The sequence below is a fragment of the Cebus imitator genome, unplaced genomic scaffold, assembly GCF_001604975.1.
Source record: "Cebus imitator isolate Cc_AM_T3 unplaced genomic scaffold, Cebus_imitator-1.0 Scaffold575, whole genome shotgun sequence".
In the NCBI taxonomy this organism is placed as follows: Eukaryota; Metazoa; Chordata; class Mammalia; order Primates; family Cebidae; genus Cebus; species Cebus imitator.
In genome coordinates this window covers 864,946-889,269 of record NW_016107890.1, presented here as the reverse complement: position 1 = coordinate 889,269, position 24,324 = coordinate 864,946, and the positions used below count along the sequence as shown (strand labels likewise).

Below are 24,324 nucleotides of genomic sequence, written 5' to 3'. Positions count from 1 at the left end.
AAAAAAAAAAAAAAAAAAAAAGTCCTCTCAGAACACTCCCTTATCAAAATGCTCATGTGGCTTCCTCTTGTACCTAGAATACGTCCAAAATTCTGCAGGACTCTGCCCAGTCTGGCCTCTACCTGGTAACACACCCTACCTCTCCTTATCCTCGTTCTCTCCCTTCCAGGCCTACTGGCCTTCTTGCTGTTCCCTGGAATCACCAGAGTCCCTGCCTCAGGGCCATTGCACTCACTCTTCTCTCTTCCTGGAATGCTCTTCCCCCAATACCCAGCAGATCCTTCTTAGTTCATCCCGGTCTCTACTGCAACGCCACCTCCTCAGAGAGGCTGTCTGCAACTACTTCATCTAAAAGAGACGCCTTTTCCCACCACTCTCTAACTTGATGTTTCCTGCGAGCACTCACCAGTACCTGGACAAACACTTGGCCAGCACTGCTTCTCGTTAGTGACCCACTAGAATGTAAGCCCCATGAGGCAGGGACCCTGTACCCCTCACTGTCGCATCCCCCACACTCAGGCCCCAGACACATGGCCAGCACTCACCAGACTGGGCTGGTACATGGCTAAAACCCACTTTACCCTCCACTGCCTCTACTTGCTCCCAGCGCATGGAGTTCTGCTACATAGAGCTGGGTGACCTTGGCCAGGTTAACTTTGGATCTCAAGAGAAATCTTCTATTGGCTGATGGTGGCTCTGACAAAAAAAGGAACTGCTATTTCATCCCTCCCTGAAAAGCCTCACCCCCTTGCTCTGATATCTGTATGGCACTGCCAGTTTTAGACGTTTGCGATTTTATCAGAGAAGAGACATTTGAGGCAACTGATGAAACAAAAGGATAATTATATTTCATAAAGAGAAAATTAAAAAAACTTCAAAACGACCAACTGCTGTTTATTGCTAGAACAGACAATTAGTCCATTTGCTGCCTTCCAGCACTTTTTCAAAGCAGATAGAAATGGACTCTTATTAAAGGAGTTATAAAAAGCTGTGTTATCTGGCATCTGACCAACTTCTGAGATTCCAGAAATCTCCAAGCTCACAATAGTTTGAGGCAAAAGTTAATCATAATCCAAGACAAGACCAACTGATATTCAATGTAAAAGTTTCTGGAGATGAAATTATCTCTGTCTTGGGAACTTAATTTGTCTCACCTCATACATAATCACTGCCCTGCCTCAAAATTCCAGGAAGCCTCAGTTACTCTGGTTGCCAAAAAGTGGTTCATTTTCCATAAAACATTTTACATTCTGTAGAAGCATTTTGTAAATAAATAGAGGAGGGTTCATTTTCAAAACTCAGGATTTGCTTTGCGTTTTGCTTTATATGGTCTGTCTGAACATTGCTTCAGTTGTGGAAATGGCTACTGGCCTCTGAGGGGCTTTTGTTCACTGGACCTTCCTAGTTTTTCTCTCTTTTCTTAATGCATTTACCACCTCAAAGGAACTCTCAGCTTCAGGCCAGGGTCAGGTTAGAGGGTGAAATACCTACGAGATCAAAGAATGGTCTTCTGGGAAAATTTAAGTTAAATTTTAGTCTATGGCCACTTTTAAACAGTCTGTACATCCCCTTGTCCTTACAAGGTGGGAGATAAGAAAGCTTTTGTGTACAGCCAGATACAAGGATAGATAAAATGCTGCAAATGATTTCACTTGCAAAGAAGGAAGGAAAAAGGGGGGGAGGGTTTATATTCATCGTTGAATTCCAGTGGTGGCCTCAGTAGGGGGAGTTGTAGAGAAAACAGCAGAAACCTCCCAGAACACTGTATCTTCACTGTCACATAGATTACTCTGTATTTCCAGATTTTCCTTTTATTATACTGTATTTGATCAGAAACTGAATATTATTTAATAATTGCGACCAGCAGCCAAATGTCCCCATTATTTACATTAATGATGAGTGTATTTGATACTCAAACATGAATTTATATCCGACTTCCTTCACTCCACATGCTAACAGTTTATCACATAACACTCACACTAAAAAAAAAATGTTTTTTTTTTGGCTTGAGTTTTCTGCCAAAGGGTTAAAAAAAAAAAAAAGGCAGAAGAGAAAAAAGGCTACAGATGGTTTAGTTATATTTATAATCATTACTGGAATTCTTGTACAGAAAGTATCCCATAGGAACATTGATCTTTGGCTAACTGATCAAATTCCAAGATACCTTCTCTGTTGAGCACTTGCATTGTTACTTCAGTAATTATTTCAATGCAGTGATCAATTTAGGCACAATTCCCAGAGTCTTTGAGAATACAACATTAATCTTCCACCAACACTTTTTCTTGTTAAAGAGCCACGTTTATACTCTGTGGTTGTCAAAGAGAAAGGGGAATAATTCATATGATGTGCAGCCTCTAATAACCAAGATCTGTGCATTTGCATGATATTCAACTTACTTTTTCATTCCATGCCCACAGTCCAATTCCAAGAAACGTTATTCCCAAAAACTGAAAAAGAAAGAAAGCAGCGTAACTATGAGGGAAAATGCAGCTAATAAAAAGAAGAAAGTTTTAGATCAATTCTTTTGTTGCTTTACCTGGGTGAGAAACAGCTTTTCCTAAAATGTGAGCACTCACCTTTACCAGGAAAATAAATACCATAATCCCCCTGCTTAAAATTTTTACAGCATTAAGAAGGGCTGGAGACACACAATTGCTTAGAAGTCATTCAGATTATGAATAATAATAATTAGGTACAATCCTGAGTACAATGAAATTATCAATAATGTTTAATATGCTGCCTTTTAGGGTAGAGGGGGAAGCAGATTCCCCACGGATCTGAGGCCTGCGGTCACTAGAAATGGATAAGCAGAGGCATGAATTTAGAGGATCTGGGATCTTCTCTTCAGCACGGAGCCATTACAAATGCGTCAGGTCAGCGAGGGTAGGTCAGGTCAGTAGGGTCTCAAATGTCCCTCCACAACTCTTGCTCATGCCTTCGAAAGGTAACACGAATCTTATCAATGTAACCCAAAGAAAATTCCTAAGTTCTGTTTTAAGAAAGTTCAGTTGTGTAAATTTTAGTTCAGAGGACCTCCCACCACCCTTCTTGGTTTCCATTCAGTTCCACAACTGCATGCATTACGCGGGGTACACAACACTCGGGACTGAGTTACACATTTAGCCCCAAGGCAGAAGCACAACTCGTACATACCCACACATCTCACCGTTCTGTCACGTAGCTGTGCTGAGGAATTGGGGGATGCCAGAGGGGAACAGGTGATAACCAGGAGGGCTTTCCATTTTACTTTTTTGTTTTGTTTCGTTTCGTTTTTGAGATGGGGTTTTACTTTGGTGTACAGGCTGGAATGCAGTCATTCGATCACAGTTCACTGCAGCCTCAACCACCCCGGCTTAAGCGATCCTCCTGCCTCAGCCTCCTGTGTAGCTGGGATCATAGGCACATGCCACCAGGCCTGGCTCATTTTTTAATTATTTGTAGAGACAAGGTCTCTCTATATTGCCCAGGCTAGTCTCACACTCCCGGGCTCAAGTAATCCTCCCGCTTGGCCTCTCAAAATACTGGGATTACAGGTGTGAGCCACCACTCCCAGACTAGGGCTTTCCATTTTAATTAATTCTCTCTGTATTCCATCTGCTATAAAATACACATATTTTCCCCATATTTTAACACATCCAAAATTGGGATGTATCTTAAAATCCATGGTATCTTATCATTTGTTTTCCCCCCTTGATATAGAAAATAACGATGTGTTTCGTAACTGGGGTGACACAGACTTGATGACACATTGTACAGGGCTGTCCACCCACTAAGAACTCAACGATCAGGACTGGGAGTCACTGGGCATGAGTAAAGACATAGCTTATTCCTCATCTTTATTATCAACAGCAATTCTGAATTTCCTTTCCAAACACGAAAAAGAGACAAGCAGTTTCAGTCTGATGGCAGCATACTGTTTATTTTACTAACATCTTAGGTTAATAAGGGGAAAGTGGTCCACTGAGAGGGGTACACAGAGAAAAACGAGTGAGGATGGCTATTTTTTATAGTTCCAGGGAAATCTGAGACCTGCCCACTGAGTGAGGGCTTTACCACTCTCAGCAGGGAGTTCCTGATAGTTTGTAAGCAATGGCTAAGAACTCTGAATGGGACTCAGACAGATGGCAGGAGCAGAAGGAAAAGGGGACCGACAAAAGACCATCAGCTACTCCGAAAACATGGTGGTGTTTTTAAAAGCAGATCTTCCCAAAGGACACTCATCTGACATTGAAGCCGGACAATACGCAATACATTCTGAGCCCTATACAGAAAAGCATGTCTGATTTGGCAATAACCAAAGACCCCTTTCTTCCTACCCCTTGCTCTCATGGGGGCTGCTTGGAAAGTGTTCAGAAAGATTTCTCGTTTCAATATCCCAACAGAAAAACCGTGCTGAGCCCTGGTCAGAGTATTATTTCATTTTATATTTCAGATTGAAAACAACAAGTGAATCCCCGAATGACTCAAAGGTACTTGGGACGCTGCAAAACAAAAATAAAACAGTTCAGCATGCTACTCTCACATTTATAGGTGCTGGGCAAAAGAGAACCATTGACAAGTGAGTGTACCGGCTCCCATCAGACCTAGGAGGCATGGGAGCACAGAGTTAAGGCTTTGACTTCAACACATTGACATCAAACCCAACCCACTGGAACTTCCAGTGCCAAAGCTCCTCACGGACAAATGTTTGGTTATTTTCCCTGATGCAGTATTCACTGTCCCTCCTGCTGCTGATGGGGTGGACATGTTCCTGCCATTTGTTTTTATTACTTGCCAGGCGTTGTGCTTAGCGCTTTGTGTGCAACGTCTCTTTTAAACTTCACAACAATTTTACTCTGAAATAGGCACTATTATTATCCCCTTTTTAGGAAAGAGGAAAATGAGGCTTAGAGAGTTGAAATAACTTGCTCAGAGGCACACAGCTTCTAAGTAGAGAAGCAGAGACTTGAGCAAGAGAAATACATGTTCTCACAAGTCCTGATAAATTCCCCTTTGCCCCCATGATTCAAAAAGTTGTGGCATTCAGGCTGGAATTACATGACACATCATCAGCACATCATATATTCCTCCCCCAGCAAGCAAAGGGGTGTGCAAAAGGCAGAGACAAAAACCTTGCCTTCACATAAGAATTGGCTGTGGAACTGAAAATTTCCCACTTTGGTGTCAGCAATGGAATCAAGCAGAAGAACAGAGAAATTCCATGGTGGGGGTCCACATTCTTTTTTTTTTTTTTTGGAGACAAAGTCTCGCTCGTCCCTCCTAGGCTGGAGTGCAATGGCACGATCTCAGCTCACTGCAACCTCCGCTTCCCATGTTCAAGTGATTCTCCTGCCTCAGCCTCCCAAGTAACTGGAATTACAGGCGCCTGTCACCACGCACAGCTAATTTTTATATTTTTAGTAGAGATAAAGTTTCACCATGTTGGCCAGGCTGGTCTGGAACTCCTGACCTCAGGTGATCTGCCCGCCTCGGCCTCCCAAAGTTCTGGAATTACAGGCGTGAGCCACCGCGCCTGGCCCACGGTCTCCTTTTTAAATAAAGTTTTCCTCTCTCTTCTTAGCACTTTGTGATGTTTTTCTTTCACGAGCCATATAAATAGCTTGGAAACCAATGGTTTTCCATAAAGAGGAGAGAGAAAAAAAGTAGGGATTTAAAGAATACTCACAGACAATTTCTGTTATAATCTTGCTCCCATATTTCCTGCTTTGACTATGACTTTCCAAACAAGGGTTTAAGAATTGGGGGGAAAAAAGAACACAAGGGAAACACTCAATACCTAAGCAGGCAAGTGGTGCAAGCCTGGGCCTCAACTTGATGCATACCTTCAGTGCTACATCACTAGCAAATGTCCTCCCAATTACTCTCAGACCATATGTTTTGTTTTAAAATCAAGTTGTTCCAGTTCCAAATAATTAAACAGAGAAGAGCCAAAAAACAGAGACAGGCACGCAATACTTGAGGCACATTCAGTTTCCCCTTCCCACCTCCCAAAGAAAAGATGACCATAAACCACCACACTGACCTCACTCTGAAACCCAGGGAGGTCCGCTTGCAGGAAACAGTGAAGGACTCTTAAAGTCAACCCTTTATTCTTTTGAAATAGGAAAAAAAAAAACATTTCTGAGGCATCTTATCTGAGGCATCTTCCCACATGGCAAAATACACAAATGTGCAGTACAAATGTTTGTCAACCCAAATTTTGATGTTTTAAAATACATAACAATAATTTTGCCAACATTTGTTGAATGCTAAATATGGCTAAACTACAGCCACGTGTTACTTAAAAAAGGGAGTACGTTCTGAGAAATGTGTAGTCATGCAAACATCATACAGTGTACCGACACAAGCCCAGATGGTCCAGCCTACCACACACCAAGGCTCTGTGGTATAGCCTATTGCTCCTGCGCTACAAACCTATACTGCATGTTCCTGTACTGAATACTGTAGGCAACTGTAATACAATGGTAAGTGTCAGGCATCCAAACACATCTAAACATGGAAAAGACAGAGTAACACAGTATGCCAATCTGATGAGACCACCTTTGCACATGCAGTCTCCTGTAAACTGAAACATCATTACGTGGCACTTCATGACTGCTGCTTCCCACGGAGCTATGCTGGTGAGTATAAAGTGCATGCTGAATTTTGAAAACTTAATATGAATAAAAAGAATGTAAAATACCTCATTAATATGTGTTTTATTATTGACCGCATGTTGAGGTGATAACATTTTGGATATACTGGGTCAAATAAGACATATTAAAATTAATTTCATTTTACCTTTAAAAGATAGCTATGGAAAATGTAAACTACGTATGTGGTTTGCATTATATTTTTATAGAATACTGTTGGTACAAAGTATCCCACAACAATATCCCAGACACTAGTTATTGTTCTAATCCCCATTTTATAGATAAGGAAACTGAGGCTTAGAAATTTTAAGGCTGGGTGTGGTGGTTCATGCCTGTAATTCCAGCACTTTTGGAGGCTGAGGCAGGTGGATCACAAGGTTACAAGATCTAGACCATCTTGGGCAACATGGTGAAACCCCGTCTCTACTAAAAATACAAAAATTAGCTGGGCATGGTGGCACACACCTGTAGTTCCAGCTACTCAGGAGGCTGAGACAGGAGAATTGTTTGAACCCAGGATGTGGAGGTTGCAGTGAGCCGTGATCGTGCCACTGCACTCTAGCCTGGAGACAGAGCGAGACCCCGTCTCTAAAAAAAAAAAAAAAAAGAAAGAAAGAAAATTTTAAGTATTTCTCCCAAGATCACAAAGGTGCCTGAGCTGCATTGCTCAGAAAATCTGAGTCCTTAGCCCAAGACCAAAACTATTATATTTTCCTAATACGCATAGAATATTTGTCCATAGAGAAAGAGAACTGTAATGAAACTCATGCCCTAAGACTCTAAATTACTCTTTTAATTTCTAGGTATCGATGGTATGTTTTCCCGCCTGGAAGTGAGAATGGTTGTCGGGCAGGCTGATGCAGCCTTCCAGCATAGCAGAACCATAACCAGCAGAGCCGACCCTCAGGAACAGCTGGACAGGAAAATGGTCTCAGGATGCGATGAGGGTGATCAGTTATCTCTGGACCACTTTTCTCTGAGCTCTACAAGAGGAAGATCCCTTCCTTCATATCTGGCAGTTTTCATCCTTGCTAAACCTCTAACATTTTGAAATTGGTCCAGCGCCTTATTCTAACTGGCATAAAAATGTATACTTCAAGAAGCCACTCATCCATTCATTTAGAATCTGCAACAAATATTCTTGAGTTTCTATTTTGTACTAGACACTACTTTTCTCTTGGGATAAATGAAAATAAGAAAACACAAACAGTTCCTGCCTCCAATGAGCATACAGTCCAGTAATAGAGAGAGACAGAGAGAGAGAGAGAGAGAGAGAGAGAGAGAGAGAGAGATCAAAGAGTAAACCATAAAATCATTCTTGATGGTGCTATAAAGGAGAAACAAGGCCAAAAAAGACTATAAGAGGGGATCTGACCCAGAGAGGCATCTGGGAAGGTTTTCCTGAGTGAGGAATGTGTAAATGGAGTCTGAAGGACGAGAGGAGTTAATGAGCAAAGAAAGGAGGAAGGGTGTTTCAGGCAAAGCAGAGAATGTACAAAATCCCTGTCGTGAGAGGAGCATGACAAGTAAACAGGTCCAAAAGGCAACTGGTGTGGCTGGTGCACAAAGAATGGGGGAGGTGGGGAAGTGGGGAAGGTACGGCAGGTTTGCAATTACAGACACGTGCACGGGTCAGCCCATGCAGGCCTAGTAGCCCACCTGAAGGAATCCAGTCATTTCCCTACAAGTGCCAGGAAGCCATTTAAAGGCCAGCTACGTGTGGTGAGCAGGGGTGGATTAGGCAGGCAGGTCTTTGCAGATCTGAGCTTTGGAAAAATGAGGATCTGGGCTGTGGAAAAGATTAGAGTCCAAGTGGATCTACGGGGACCAAAAGGAGGTGACTTTGGTAATGCAGGCAAGATCTGATCATGTCCTGGGCTGAAATATGATGAGAAGGATGGAACTGAGACCTACTGAGAAGCAGAACTGACATTTTCAGTGCAGATGGGGAGAAGGGAAAGGAGGTGTTAAGGATGATGCCTACATTTCTGGCATCTTCTACACAGAGACTATGGCTCTTCGAAATTCCAAAGACTTACATCCTCTCTGACAGAAGTAATTCTCAGGTGCCAATTTCATAACTAGTTTGATCTAGTGGCACTTCTGAAGGACAGTTTTCTTTTATGGGTTTTGTGGCTGCTATCTGAATTCTTTTTGAAATAAATGTCAGCCTGTATACTTTGAAAAAATAAATTATTTAAAAATCTACATATATTTGCACCACCCTTACTACTTGCATTAATAAAAAGCAATTACATTTATGATATACATCAAGTTCCTAGACAATTCATAAATTGCCATTTTCAATCCTCTTTGCTTAAAAACTAGCGATTACACCGATGGCATCTGCCCAACATCCTGTGAACAGACTCAAAATAACAGCGCACAAGGTAAATATGACAGAGAAAAAGAAAGATCAAGTCCATCTTCTCACCTAAATTGGAGTCACAAAAATGTCACCCTAAATAACAATGAATGGAAAAAAACCCAACATTCTGATGAAGTCTTTAAGAAAATTTTAATCTCTGCCGGAATAAACAGGAGAGATGCATTTAGAACACCTGGCACAGAAGGCAGGAAAGGGGAGAAGTGCCGTTAGGAAAGATGTATTTTCCCGAAGCTGCAACACCTGTACTTTCTATTCTATTACACATTTTCTGACACTTTAGTCTGAACAACACTCCAGTTTTAGCAGGGGTCCACACAAATGTGCTAAATACTTCTGATAACAAAATAAATGTCTTTATAGAGGAGAGACTTATTTCAGGAATAGAAAACCTCGGGGCAGAATTCTGGCCATGTCAAAGGAGTAAGTGTGGGCTGGTGGAAAATTCAATATGCACAAAGTCAATCCCAGTTTTCCCATTGGGTCGCCGTGTCCCAGTTTGTACGTTCAAAGTGTCTGGAATCCTCATGATAAGATGGCGTGACTGATAAAGCTCAAACTGTAAACAGGACATGTCCCATCCGGGCCGGGGTCACCATCTCTCACGTCACTTCGTCCTGACGGCCTCCTTTCAGTGTGGCCTGAGTGCACCCTGACTCCAGTGCTTCATAGTTCTGTGATCTTGGGAAAGGGTCTTTGTTCATTTGGCAAATATTTACTGAGCTTCTACCATGCGCAAGGAGGTCATCTAGGGGCTTTGGATAAACAGGGAAACAAAACAAAGTGACTGGTCTTGTGGAGTTGACATTCTACCTGAAGTGTGCAGGGAGAGAAAGGAAATATAAAGAAACATAAGTGAGTAGATGCAGGGAATTTTTTTAAATGGGAAGTGCTGTGGAAAGAGATCGGCGTCAGGGGCTTGTCACGTGGTGGAAGACAGGATGCCCTGAAATATGAAAGTAGGGCAAACGAGGGAGGTCTTCACTAAGAAAGTGACATATAGGCCGGGCGCAGTGGCTCACGCCTGTAATCCCAGTACTTTGGGAGGCCGAGGCAGGAGGGTCACGAAGTCAAGAGATCGAGACCATCCTGGCCAACATGGTGAAACCCTGTCTCCACTAAAAATACAAAAATTAGCTGGGCATGGTGGCGTGCGCCTGTAGTCCCAGCTGCTCGGGAGGCTGAGGCAGAATTGCTTGAACTCAGGAGGCAGAGGTTGCAGTGAGCCGAGATCATGCCACTGCATTCCAGCCTGGCACCTGGCAACAGAGCAAGTCTCTGTCTCAAAAAAAAAAAAAAGAAAGAAAGTGACATATAAGCAAAAACCCAAAAGAGGTGAAGGAGGGAATGGCGGGTGCTGGGGAACAGCATTCCAAGTCTGGAGGTACAGCCACCAAGTGGCTACAAAGCACAGCACAGAGGATGATGGGAGCCAGGCTGTGTCGGGCTTTGGAGGCCGTGGTGAGGACTCTGGTTTCTCCTGAGACAAAGAATCACTTGAGGGCTTCTTAACTTCGTAGATCCCTCGTGTCCCTACCTGTCACATGGACTTACAAAGGGCACCTCAGAACTGCAAAAGCCATGGTGGGTGCTGATGTGGCCATGTGAGCACCGAGTGCTTGGCACAGTATTTTCATTAACATCTCTTCCTGCCCCCTTCCTGACACATTTCTCAACCTGCCTCTCCATCCCTGCCATTTACAACTGGTCAATAGGAAATGCAGCTTCAAGTCCTGCCTCCTTCAAGTACAAGAAAATATACTAGTTCACAGTGATAAGAGGCTCATTCTCTCTCTCTCTCTATCTCTCTCATGAACTTCTGTATCACTCGATGCAAGTGCCCTCATTTGACATTTACACATACACACACACCCTCAAACACAGAGGATTATTTTAGAAGAAGTGATGTGTCCTAGGATCAGTTAACAGGGGTGATGGGGCCTGTGCTAACCAGGGAGCAAGTGCTCACAGGAAGTGGCAGCATCCACATCCGGCCTCCCATTCATCCTCTCTCTCCTCAATTACAGCTTGAGGGTCCTTTCAGGAACAATGAATGCAGTACCCTGTGTGTTTAAAAGAAACGAACACACTCTAGTCAGATACTAATATGGTACTTAATTTCAAATCTTTTCCATTTCCTTTCTTAGCAACCTGGATTTTGAATTCCGGCGGCTAGCCCCAGAACTTTTAAATCTACTAGTTTTGATTAATTTGATTTCTGCATTAAACAAGTTTCTCCCCATCAGGGCTTCGAGATGCATCTTTCCTTTCCCTAACCTTATCACTCCTGTTTTTTGCATGATATCCTATGTGAATGGGTTTATTTTCATTGTACCTATTTTTTACAGAATCTTTTAGAAAGAATGTGGGATATAAATGATAACCAAGGCCAGGCGCGGTGGCTCACGCCTGTAATCCCAGCACTTTGGGAGGCTGAGGCGGGCAGATCATAAGGTCAAGAGTTTGAGACCAGCCTGACCAACAAGGTGAAACCCCGTCTCTTCTAAAAATACAAAAATTAGCCGGGCATGGTGGCACATGCCTGTAATCCCAGCTACTCAGGAGGCTGAGGCAGGAGAGTCACTTGAACCCAGGAGGCGGAGGTTGCGGTGAGCTGGGAACATGCACTGCATTCCAGCCTGGGCAACAGAACAAGACTTCATCTTAAGAAAACAAACAAAAAAACCCCCACAATATTAATCGAGTCAGTTCTTCCGTCTACATCCCCCTTTCTGAAAACTGGCCCTGCCTTAATGGGGGCTCCTGCAGGAATATTTGTGGAGGATGGGCCTTCTCCCACTCTCTGGACAGATGAGTCACTCAGGTCAGACATGTGACTCAGCAAGAGCTGTTCCACTGAATGCCAAGCTGGGCCAGAGTCTCCCTTTTCAAAACCAAGAGTCTGGTACTGGACAAAGTGATTTTTGTCAGCTTCAGTCTCCCTCATGCTAGAAGAGACTGGGGGATGTTATGTAGATCGAGAACGTAGAAAAGACACCAAAAGTACCTTATGTTCCTGAGTGCTTCTGGCTTCTTATCCCAGTACCTGTGGTGGCACTCGTTATGCTGGGTTCCATGCAATCCCCTAGGCTCCTATTTTAAGTAAGCCCCTCCCATCTTAGCTAAAGCTACTCTGGGGCTTTTCTGTTACACGCAGCCAAAAGCATCCTGCTATGGTTTGTACACCGTTTATCTGCCTTCACCAAAATGCACGTTGAAATTTGATCCCCAGTGTGGTGGCATCAGAAGGTGGGGCTTAGCGGGAGGTGTTTGGGTCATGAATGGCTTTCAGCTATTCTAGAGGTAACTGAGTACTTGTATTAACAGCAGTGAGTTCTTGTTCTCCTGAGACTGGATTAGTTCTGTGGAAATGAATTATTTCCCACAAGAGTTGGTTGGTATTAAGTGAGTTTATTCCTCTTGTTTGATCCCTCTTTGCATGCGTCTGCCTCCCCTTTGTGTGTCTCTGGCATGCTGTCATGCAGCACGGAAGTCCTCAACAGAAACGAGAGCCATGGCCCTGAACTTCCCAGCCCGCAGAACCATGAGCTAAGTAAATGTCTCTTCTGCATAAAACACCCAGTCTCAGGTATTCTATTACAGCAATCCCACAAAACAGATTAAGACTGGTCCTAAGACATAAATAAGAGACCAGATTAATTGCTTTCATGCTTTAATCCTGTGACAAGCTTACAGTGAGCTACAAAACAGGCATGAGACTGATGGTGCTCAAAGACTAATCATGCTCTGGCAGAGGGAAATTTCTCTCCAAATAACTGAATAGAGATATCAGTTGTTCTGAACTACTGGGCAAGATGTTGCTACTTGCTGTGTGAGGAATATATAATTCAGCCACATATCCACCTGCAGGAAAGAGCTGCCCGCTGCTTGCTTGTTGAATTATGGAAGCAGAATGATATGGCTTGAATAATCCACGGAATGGTTCCTGAAAAACACCACACAGCAGAGCCTGGGAAAGGGGTGACGCAGGGGAGGTGGTCTATTCGGAGGTATCCAAGCATTTTTGGAACTGTGTTCTCTCCTGTTTTCCCAGAGGATGAAAGGGCTCTTTGCCTTTGAACTTGCACTATACCAGGAGAAGGCCAGGGCACCCCTTGAAGACAATCTTGTTTAGAAACTCCTTTGTTAGGGTTTGGAGCTTGACATTTTGGCAAGTGCTAGTAATCTGAGATGGGGAGGGAGAGGAGAGGGCTGTGCAAGCGATCAAACTGATACTTTTCTTGGAAATTACCCAGGCGATGCAGGCACGTAAAAGGGAGCGTGAGGGATGAGCCATCCTCTTTTGGACTGAAACATGGAGGCTGCAAGTTTACAGCCCACTAATCTTTGCTTGTCTCAGTAAAAGAAAGGCTTACACCCTTCCATCTGTAGCTCCCTGATTAGATAAATCTAAGGCTGAAAAACATACCAGAGAAATGTTCTGAAGCCTGAGAAGGACTGAGGAATAACTCAAGCACTTCAGATCAGAGGCATGAGAAGTAAGTTATCTATAGACAAACATCGGCCTTCGTAGGAATAAACTGCTGTTTACATTAAAGAGCTGAGCTATGAGCTCTCTCTAATGGCAGCTTTGTAAGTTTAATACTGTCAGATGCACAGTTTTTATGTTGAAACATCTTGACTTTTTAAAAATTTTTCTTGGGCTCATGTGATCCTCCCCTCTCAGCCTCCCAAAGTATTGGGATTACAGGCATGAGCCACACCACGCTCAGCCTATCTTGATATTTAAAAACAAGGTATGATAAAAGTGAATGCAAATAAAGACCAAAATAGAATTATTCCTTTTTAAGGTAAAAGTAGGATTATCTCCTTCAATTTATTTAATGAATATCTTCACTATATATCAGCCACCATGCTAGGTGGCAGGGATAGAAGGGTGAATAAGAAAATAGATGATATCTTTTCTAAAAGAGCTAATGGTCTGGTGGGAGTGGGTGGGGAACACATAAATAAAGCAACTCAATTACAGAAATGGTGCATTCCCAGAGATGCACATGGGTTTCCACAGAAATACAGAAGCTATGAGATCACTGCAGGGGTCAGAGGAAGCTTCCTAGGAAGTGACACTTGGACTGACTGTATTTTAAAGGGAAGATGACAGAAAGACTATCTCCTGTAGAGGCAACAGCTTATGCAAAAGGATCAAAGCCTGAAACAGCATGTCCTTTCAGGAACTTTCCAGTGGTTCCAAGGCTGGAGCAGAGAAAGCCAGACAAGGCACTAGGCAGGCTATGGTTCCCACACCAGGGAACTTGTCAGAAACGCAAATGTTCAGGCAGCTCCAGACCTACTGCATCAGAAACTCTGGAGGCAGAGACCAGCAAGTTCTATCTTCTTAATAAGCCCTCCAGGTAATTGTGAAATATGGTAAAGTTTGAGAACCTCTGGGCTACTAGGGGTAAGTGGGGCCTGATCAGCATGGCTGTATGTGTTGTGGGTACCAAGGGACCAGCAAGCCATGGAAGCCAACCAAGGGTTTTAAGCAAAACAGTTATCAGATTTGCATTTCAGAAAAATCATTCCAGCACAGTACAAAAAAGGAATTGAAGACAGATGACACTGCAGGGCTCAAGACAAATTGGGAGGCTACTAATTTGGTGAGAATGACACCAGCTGAAAAAGGAAGAGGCAGCCACAGCAAGATGAATACAGCAGATAAAGAGGTGGAGACTCTATGGACTCAGTGACGGGAAGCAGCAGGGTGCAAGGTTAAAATCACCGGCCTTTAGGTCCAGGTGCAATGGGTCACACCTACAGTCCCAGCACTTCGGGAGCTCAGTATAGGAGGACTGCTTGAGCCCAGGAACGAGATCAGCCTGGGCAACACAGTGAAAATAAAAACTAAAAATAAAAAAATTAGCTGGGCACGTTGGTATGTGTCTGTAGCCACAGCCACTTGGGAGGCTGAGGTGGGAGGATCACTCAGGCCCATGAGTTCAAGGTTACAGTGAGGTACGATCATGTCACTGCACTCCAGCCTGAGTGAGACAGTGAGTCTGTTGGAAAGGAAAAGAATGAATGGTGAAGGGGAATGTCCTGTAAGATGAGGAAGAGCATGCAGTCTAAGAAAATGCCCCAGTTTTTAGCTTAAACAACTTGGCAGGCTTTTGGTGTCATTTACAAAGTTAGGAACACTAGAAGTAGAGAATATTTTGAGAAAAATATCAGTTTTAGATTTTAATTTCCAAGACAGATGTCAGACACTGATGATGTGGAAAGATCCTGACTCTGGTGCGAAGAAATCCGGAGGCTGGACAGCGGGTGGCTCCAGAGTAAAGGTTAGCTTAGCATTCACTTAGTGGCTGTGCGACCTCAGACAAGTAATTTCACTTGTCCATCCTCTATTTCTTCCTCTACAAGTAAACACAGAGACAAGTGGGATCTATCTCGTGGGGTCATTGAGAAAACTAAATGAGATAATGCATGTGCTCAAATAATATGCTCAAAGTGTGTGGCACATGCCTGGCTCAATAAATAACTGTTATTGTGGTTGTCATTAAGGTCACATATAGCCTGGAGGAAAGAGGATCAAGGGATTGTCTTAGAGAGCTGGAAGATTTATGAGGCAGTGCACAGAGGGAACCTAAAGGGGAGATGCAGAAGAATTAGATAAAAGGGCAGCAGGAGGCCGGGCGTGGTGGCTCACGCCTGTAATCCTAGCACTTTGGGAGGTCAAGGCAGGGGGATCACCAGGTCAGGAGGTCAAGACCGTCCTGGCCAACATGGTGAAACCTTGTCTCTACTAAAATACAAAAAATTAGCCGGGTGTGACAGTGCATGCCTGTAGTCCCACCTACTTGGGAGGCTGAGGCAGGGGAATCGCTTGAACCCAGGAGGTGGAGATTGCAGTGAGCTAAGATCGCACCACTGCACTCTAGCAACAGAGTGAGACTCTTTTTTTTTTTTTTTTTTTTTTTTAAGGCAGCAGGAAATCAAGAAAGAAGTGCCACCAAAGCTCACACAGCAACTATGCATTAAGGAGAGAAAGGGGCCAGCTCCACTAAGCAAAGGGGTGGCAACAGTGGAGACTGTGTTCCATTAAGTGGAAATGAAAATATAGAGCAACAAGAAAGCATTAAAAAAAGTAACTTTCCTCAACTCAAATGAGTCCATTATGATCACTCTACACTGTGCGTATGTGGCTGGGTAAGATGAGTTGGGAGGCATGGAAACTGCCAAAAAGGAACTCAGGACTGGCCTGGGGCACCTCCATAATACCTGCAAATATTCTTTACCTTATGTAGGAGACAAAAGGGAGGCAGAGTTACACAATGTGTTCCAAAGACCATCAGACGGGAGTCAGGAACCCCCAGGTGTAGTGGCAAGCCTCATAGTAACTGTGTGTGTGACGTTGGTCAAGTCACTGAATGACAGCCTCCTCAAGGGTAAATGGGTAATAACAACACCCACTGCAATGTCACAAGACTGTGATTGTCAAACACAGGGAAGACATTTGCAAAAGAATATGCTGCATATACAGGATAAATTAAAATACCACCTTTTATCCATCTGTTAAAATAACAGAGATATAATGCCGCAGCTACGGCTGTGTCATCTGGCACCTGCACCGCCTTTAGAAATCAGCGCAGATTAGCCATTCATGAAATCGGTACTTATGTGGTGTCTGTTTCTAGAGTAGTTTGTGTGGGGAGATAATTCTCTTACATCTACACTTTTTTTTTTTTTTTTTTTTTTTTTTTTTTTTTTTTTTTTTTTTTTTTTTTTTTTTTTTTTTTTTTTTTTTTTTTTGAGACAGAGTCCCACTCTGTCACCCAGGCTGGAGTTCAGTGGTGCCATCTCGGCTCCCTGCAACCTCCACCTCCCGGGTTCGAGCAATTCTCCTGCCTCAGCCTCCTGAGTAGCTGGGATTACAGGCATGTGCCAACATGCCCAGCTAATTTTTGTATTTTTAGTACAAACAGGGTTTTACCATGTTGGTCGGGCTGGTCTCAAACTCCTGGCCTCATGATCTGCCTACGTTGGCCTCCCAAAGTACTGGGATTACAGGCGTACGCCACCTTATCAGCAAGGCACTGCCTGAAATTACAAGTGAGTCCTTCATTACTACCTTTGCAAGGAAATGTATACAGCAGACAGTCTTGAAAGACACGGACAATGTTTCTTCACAGAGCAAGGATCAGGCAGCCTTACTGCCCATTATAAGAGACCAGAGTTCCCTAAGTTCAGGATTTCTTTCCTAGAATACAACCCACTATGTATATCTGGCCCTCTCTGTGCCACCCTGTATAAATTAGGGTTCAGGGAAACTGTACAAAAATATTGATCCTCTGGTTCCTGGCATTGCTGTGATTAATCAACTCCTATGTCTCTGCCCCAGCAGTGTGATGCCTTCTGCCAGGGTAGCTTGTTGGCTGGCATGCAGGGTGAAACCTCAGACCCTTCACAGTTCTTGACACTCAGTGTTACTGTTCCACAGAAGAGTGTGGTGTCTTAGATTGTTCTCCGGCTCCCTGGCTTGCTTGGGCTTGCCCTGTGGGATGTCAGCGCTGTCGGAGCTGAGGAGGCTGCTGAGATATTAAGTGATAGCTATTTTTGGTACTTTTAAAACACCACAAATGCTCTCTCTATGCCAATATATCTGTGTGTATGTTTGAATTATTTTGTTTTTGTGGGTTCTGTTTTTTTGGTTTCGCTGATGAAATCTCTTTTCTAAGAAATATAGGAGGTTTATATACTTACAGAGGGAAAGTCACTTATTAACAGATGTCTGCTACAATGTATCATTTTTTCACTTTAAAGTGTTCTAATTTAACTGTAAATATTAAAAGTTCCTAAGAAATAACTGCATGTTTCATGTACATTTTAGTAAACCCCTTGCCTTTGAAATAACAGAAATGCCAGAAAAATGTAACTTCAGAGCTTCAGACATTCTACAGAATGAGCTGAATGGTGTTTCTTACACTTCTGTGCTCCCAGGGCCTACCTGCCCAACCCCACATTTAGGCAAAGCCACTACGGAAACCTATACTCAGAGTACACTGACTTTTTGTTAGAATTCGGAAAGCTTCTGAAAAGTGAAACCTTGTTGATAACATTAGCAACAAAGTCATCCAAGAAATAATCTCTGAGAACCAGTCCACACTGAAACAGGAACTGCATTTTCTCCTGGTGGGCCTTTTGAAATGCTCCATCCCAAAAATGCCAGGAGGCTTCTTAACAGCTGTCACTGAAGTTATACCTCTGATCAAATCAACCATTTACGAAAAGAACGATGACAGGTGCCTTCACTTCAAGCCCTGTTTTCATATTTCCATACTCATGTTTAACATCACCCTAAGATTTGCACTGGACTGACGTCATCTTTCTGATGCTTTATAAATTCAGTCAAAACCTAAAAAATCTTGAGAGATGAATGCAGGATGCACGGGGCACAATCAGGAGATCCCAATCCATTGATTATCATGTGAAAGAAGGACTACAGGCAATTAGTCCTTTGTTGTTGATGACAAATAACCTCCACATAAAATGTTCTGTACACTAGGGCATCTTTGATCTGTCTTACGGGCTCAGTGACTCACAAAGGAGAAAGGAGGGGGGATGTCTGCAAACAAAAGGGCAGCCTGACGGCACCATTTAGTTATTTATTCTGTATGTTCAGCTCAGTTTTTCCTCTTTCCAACTTTTCATGACACTATAAAAAGAAATGGAATGGGTTCCTTTCAACCAAGAACATCAGCACTGCATACTAAGAAGTAAAGTACCGGCTTAACGCAGAGCTCACAGAAGCCATCGAGTATCAACCTCTCTCCTTAGTTAGGTATTTTTAACAAGGAAAATGGCTTTTGACAAATAACTCTTTTATATGTTCTTTTATGTAAGACTTTATTGTACAGACTCTTGGAAATTAATTTACATATAAGACAAACTATTCACAGCTTCAGGAGAGAAGGCTGGGTTCTCAACAAGCACTGCCTTGGAAACTATCCATGTGTGTGCACTCTGGAATTTTCCTTTTCTGTTAGGTTTGGAAGAGTCTCTCGATGAACAACAGCATGAGGGGTGTGAATAAGCTCCCCTTATTTCCTCTGGTTTAAAGACATCCATAACTTTTTGTTCTCTGAATAAAAGTGGCATGACATTAAAGCGATTTAAGGTATAAAAGTATATGCTAGAGATCAATAAGCTTCTAAAATGATTTATTCAGATGAATATAAAAAAATCCACATGGAAACATAAATTATATATATATATATTTTTGAGACAGAGTCTCCCCGTCACCCAGGCTGAAGTGCAGAGGTGTGATCTCTGCTCACTGCAACCTCCACCCCCTGGGTTCCAGCGTCTCCTGCCTCAGCCTCTTGAGTAGTTGGGATTATAGGTGCGTACCACCATGCCCGGCTAATTTTGGTATTTTTTAGTAGAGACGGGGTTTCACCATGTTGGCCAGACTGGTCTCGAACTCCTGGCCTCAAGTAATCCACCTGCCTCGGCCTCCCAAAGTGCTGGGATTACAGGCATGAGCCACCGCACCCAGCCTTTATCTTCAAAAATTAAGAGCATTGCTAATTTCCTGAAGTTAAAACAGAAAGTATAAAGGGACCATACAAATTATAAATAGTGACACAGCCAAATGAACCTGACTTCTGCTGGCAAACCTTGGTTCAAATCTGGGCCACAGCATTTAATAGATGTGGCCTGGGCAAGCTGACACTCTCAGTTTTCTCACCCATAAATACAGACTATTGCCTGTCATTCACACAGCATTGATATGAGGATAAATGAGCTAAGGTATGTGTTTTATGTATAGTAGGCACTCAATAAACACACTATTCCTGCCATTAAAAATGCAATTAAAAAGTCTCTTACCTAAGCATAACACAAGGTCACTTTCCAGATTAAAAAAAACTAGCACGTCATCTGTGCATTATTCAGTTAATCTAGCAGATTTTTAGTAGAACTGAAACAGCATATACTGTGGGGAAAAAAGATTGCAAAGAGGACTTCAAATCCTTTTTTCCTTTTGCAAGGAACTTTTCATTTTGGATATAAGATTTCATTTAAAGCTGTTTAACCAGAGAGGGTCGCCATGGGAAAGTAAACCGCTGACGGAATATATTAGGTTCACATTAATTTATAGTGGTAACATAATGCTTATGAAAAATAAGCTGGCGGGAAGCCCACGGTTTGCCCTTGAGCCTCAGCCAGCAGGGAGGTTTTGTGCAATGTGATTAGTGAATGAGGAGACCCTAGGTGATTAATTAGTGCTCCATGCCAATCCCATCAGACAGGCTTGCAGCCAGTAACGTAAATAAGCCACTTGATTTTTAAGTTCCTCATCTCAAAACTGACTTTCAGGTGAGCATGACTTTGCCAAACACTTAAATATTGAAGGAAGATTTTCTCCAAATCTCCTTAAGACAAATCCTGCTTCCTTTGACACATACTTTAGCTCTGGTAAATGGCAGACTAGATGGGAAAGAATCTAAATAAGGAAGCTTGTCTGCAAATTCTGAGTACTGAATTAAACAAAACTCATTTCCTAAGTCCCTAGAACTGTTCAGTGTTCGAAAGAGAAAACTTTGCTTATGAATAGACGTACTACCTACACTTGTGTACCAGTAACTTTTCCCAGACTTTACTATGCAGTTTGGTTTTTAAAAATCTTTTTACTATCTGTCATTAAATTGTTAATGACATGTTTTTGATCTATAACTTCCTAGATATTTCTGATATGTATTTTAGCAAGGTACTGTTCCAAGATAGATGTTTCTAGGGCCAGACTTGTTAGTTTATGTAGCTGCAAGGCCACTTCTCTGGTATCTATTACTATTTCAGTCAAGCTTCTTAAATTAGATTAAAAAGGGAAAGAAACAGCTTTCCTAAATTAAATCAGCTCCTTTAAATGAGGCTGACCCTTGAGTAGACAATTTGTGTAAACATAAAATGGGTCCTGCTCTTCTTGAAATCTTATCATTAGATTCTCAAAACTGGGCTCCAAATGTGAGAGGTGGTACACAGCAGGTCTTCAAGTAATGTCATTCTGTTCAATGTCGTTTCCTTCAGTAACACAGATGAGAGGCAGGGCCATTCTTTGCGTAGAGGCTGCACATTTGTTCCATGTCTGCACGGGTTTTCTCTGGGTATGTTTGTTTCCTCCCACATCCCAAAGATGTGTGCATTAGGTGAACCCAACTGAAGTGTTCACACGGTCCCAGTCCCAGTCAGACAGAGTGTGGATGTGTGAGTGCACCCTGTGATGGAATGGTGTCCTGTCCAGGGTGGGTCCCTGCCTTGCACCCTGATATGCCAGGACAGACTCCAGCCACTCTCAACCCTGAACTAAAATCATGGAATCATTGAGTAAATAATTTTTTTGTTTTTATCAATCCTTTCTTTTTTTTCTTTTTTTTCGAGACAGAGTCTTGCTCTGTCACCCAGGCTGGAGCGCACTGGTGAGATCTCAGCTCACTGTAACCTCCACCTCCTGAGTTCTGTATATATAGCTCACGTTTATTTCAATGTTTAATATTAAAAGTGTTTTGAATCTTTATTTAGAAGTTTGCTGATGTTTGTGACCAGAAATATGTGCTAGCAACTTAACTTTTGTTTGTATCAATTGGCCTATGGTAAAATTAGAATTTTTTATACATACATGTCATTTTGCTTAAAGTCACAGTTTCCAAATAGATGATAAGGACTTACTGTATAATTAAGATATAAATATTCTGTTCTGGTCTATATACTATTTTCTCACTGTAGATGAAAGGCTTCATATGAATAAAATACTGTATATAACTATCCTCACATACAGGATCTACAGATCACTGTGTACATACACAGAAACATCAAAAGGTGTCCTAGGCTATAAAGTGCAGGTCTCACAGGCTAAAATCATTAACTGTTACAGGCTGCAGAGGTCCAAGGTTTAATGCTATCAGGCAGGAGCTCATCAGAAAGGAGCCTGATTTTTGCTCAAACACTGTCAGAGCTGAAAGGAGCCTCTGAGGCTCAGCAAAGTCAAGTCAGGAAACAGGAAATTGAGAATCTCCATTTAGAAGCTAGAATACCAATCCCAACGTAATGTCATGCTTTTACACATACACAAGAAATCCAAGGCAGGCCAGGTGAAAACATCCGAACGAGATAGCAGTCATGGCGAGAAGCAGCCCGCTCCCACGGGTAAACACAGGAACTCTAATTCTGTGGCTTTCAAATGTCAGCACAAAGGTAAGAAAGCATCCAAGACACCACACAATTTCCTAAAAAATAACCTCTGAGGGCTTCAGTGGGCAGGACACTCTGCTATGTTCACAGGTTGATAAATTATGCCACCATGGAGTTCATGCCCTGATGGTACTTACCATTTCATCACAGAGATAAGTTATGAATCAATAATGAACAGAAATGCCAATTTGCAGTAAATGCCATAAATGAAACTGAGAAAGAATGATAAGTTTAGAGAAGGCCACCAGATGCCAAGATGAGGGGGTGTAGGTCTCAAGGGGGGCAGGGCATATTCTAAGAAACGGAGATGGAGGACCTTCTAGACTACTGTTTTTTAAACAGGTTGCAACTTGCTTGATATCACAGCTTAATGAGCATTTTCTTCCTCAGTGAAACGGACTAGAATGTTATAGCATGTAGCAAGATAAAGTACTACTTCATGAAGCTTTTTAAGTTCATATAAATTGTATTGGTTGTTCTGCTTCATGAAAAATGAAGAGTGAGGTTTTCTATTTGGTTGGAAAATCAGAACTCAGTTATGAGGTCATTCCAAGCCAGCATCTAAAACATAGCATCAAAGAATCTGGATTTACACTGTGGGGACAGAGAGATCATTATAGGTTTTTAGTTTTTTACCTTTTTAAAGCTTTATTGACATTGACCGTGCTTAGTATCTGACACACATGATCTCACTTAATTGTAACCACCACGCTTTGAGTTGGGTATGATTACCTCCATTACAGAGGAGGAAAGTGAGAATCAGACAGATTATATAACCAGCCCATAAAATGAAGCCAGGTCTTTTGAATCCAAAGCTCATAATGTTTAAAAAGACACAAAAGAAAATTATGAAATGATCGGAGCTGAGTTTTAGGAATATTAATCTTGCACCTTCAAAGAGCTACACTGAATAGCATTAGACAGCTATATCATTAGAGAGGTTTCTTTTGATCTCTCGATTTCAGAATATAAAATCAATTTAAACACACTCCAAATCCTAGGTAAAAATCACACCCAAACCAAGAGTTAAAACTGCTCTTAACGACCCTAAAAATATTTCAGTGAAGGTTCTTATTTCTCAACAGCTATATTAATATCCCCTTACTTCATTCTGCAGCCATGAAGCTAATGACTTATCACTTGAAAAATGCTTTGAAGAAAACATGAAAATACATGGAAATGCAGAAGTCTGCCTAAAGCAGAAATGCTAACATAAAAGAAGTAACCCACTGCTTTTCTCAGATTCACCCCCACCCAGCCCTCTGTTCTCACCCCTACACGCTCTGTCTGATCCTACCTACCTCCGGGAACAACTGCGAGGACTAATGGTGTAATCTGTGAAGTGCACAGAGCTCCCTGGAAAAGCAAGGCTGTAAAAAGCCCGGATGTTATCACTAGAGGCAGCTGAGAGAACATGCCAATGGTCGACTGCTAATATAAAAACATAAAAAAGAAATAACAGTAGATGGGATAAGGTTGTGTCTAATTTAAAGAGGAAAAAAGTATTTGTAAGTAGCTATTTCTGATGAATACGGAGTATCTGGGTATTGAGCAATGAAAGACAAATATTCTTCCTCCCCTTTCTGCTAAAAAGCATCCCTCCACAAGAATCAAAAGAAGCTCCTCCACATACCCAGAATAACCCAATTGCCCAACAGGCAGAGAGACCAGGAAGGTAAAGCATTCCTCTGTCCGGCATATGACGTGGAGACAGAAATGCACACTAAGTACCCAGCAAATCAGAAAAGCCAGCTGTGCACAGGATTCTGCTCCTCATATACTCTGAACAATCTATTCAATGGTTTTGGACTAATGTATGAATCCTCTTTAAAAGAAAAAAGTCATAAATCCTCAAGGTTGATGTAAGTTTTTTATTAAAGCATTCCTTAAATGTGCAGAAATAAAAACTAGCATAAAATCCCAAGCAGATTTATATATCAACTAAAAAGAATACTATCAAACTAACAGAACTCAAATTAGCCACAGTAATTAAATGTAAAAGATGATTTTTTTTTTTTGCTAACACTAAAATATTGATGTAGGCATCCAGTCTAGTTCTGTATTTAATCTGTTTTGATATTTTAACTTTCACAAACATTT

General features: G+C 42.2%; 1 protein-coding gene across 9 annotated transcripts in view; it reads right to left on the bottom strand.

The window, feature by feature from the left end:
* The window catches only part of TSPAN5 (tetraspanin 5), a 187,097-nt gene that overhangs the window by 32,149 nt on the left and 130,624 nt on the right, over positions 1-24,324 (bottom strand). For 6 of the 9 annotated variants that reach the window (XR_005197932.1, XM_017516194.2, XM_017516196.2 and 3 more), the window contains exon 2: positions 2,397-2,447. Coding sequence is in view for 7 of the 9 variants with exons in the window: in XM_017516194.2 (XP_017371683.1) it covers positions 2,397-2,447 (51 nt within the window). In the remaining 2 variants the exon portion in view is untranslated. Of the gene's footprint in view, positions 1-2,396; positions 2,448-4,522; positions 4,610-8,291; positions 8,325-10,890; positions 10,910-24,324 lie in introns of those variants that run through there. The other 3 variants (XM_037734136.1, XM_037734134.1, XM_017516195.2) reach the window with 3 other exon arrangements.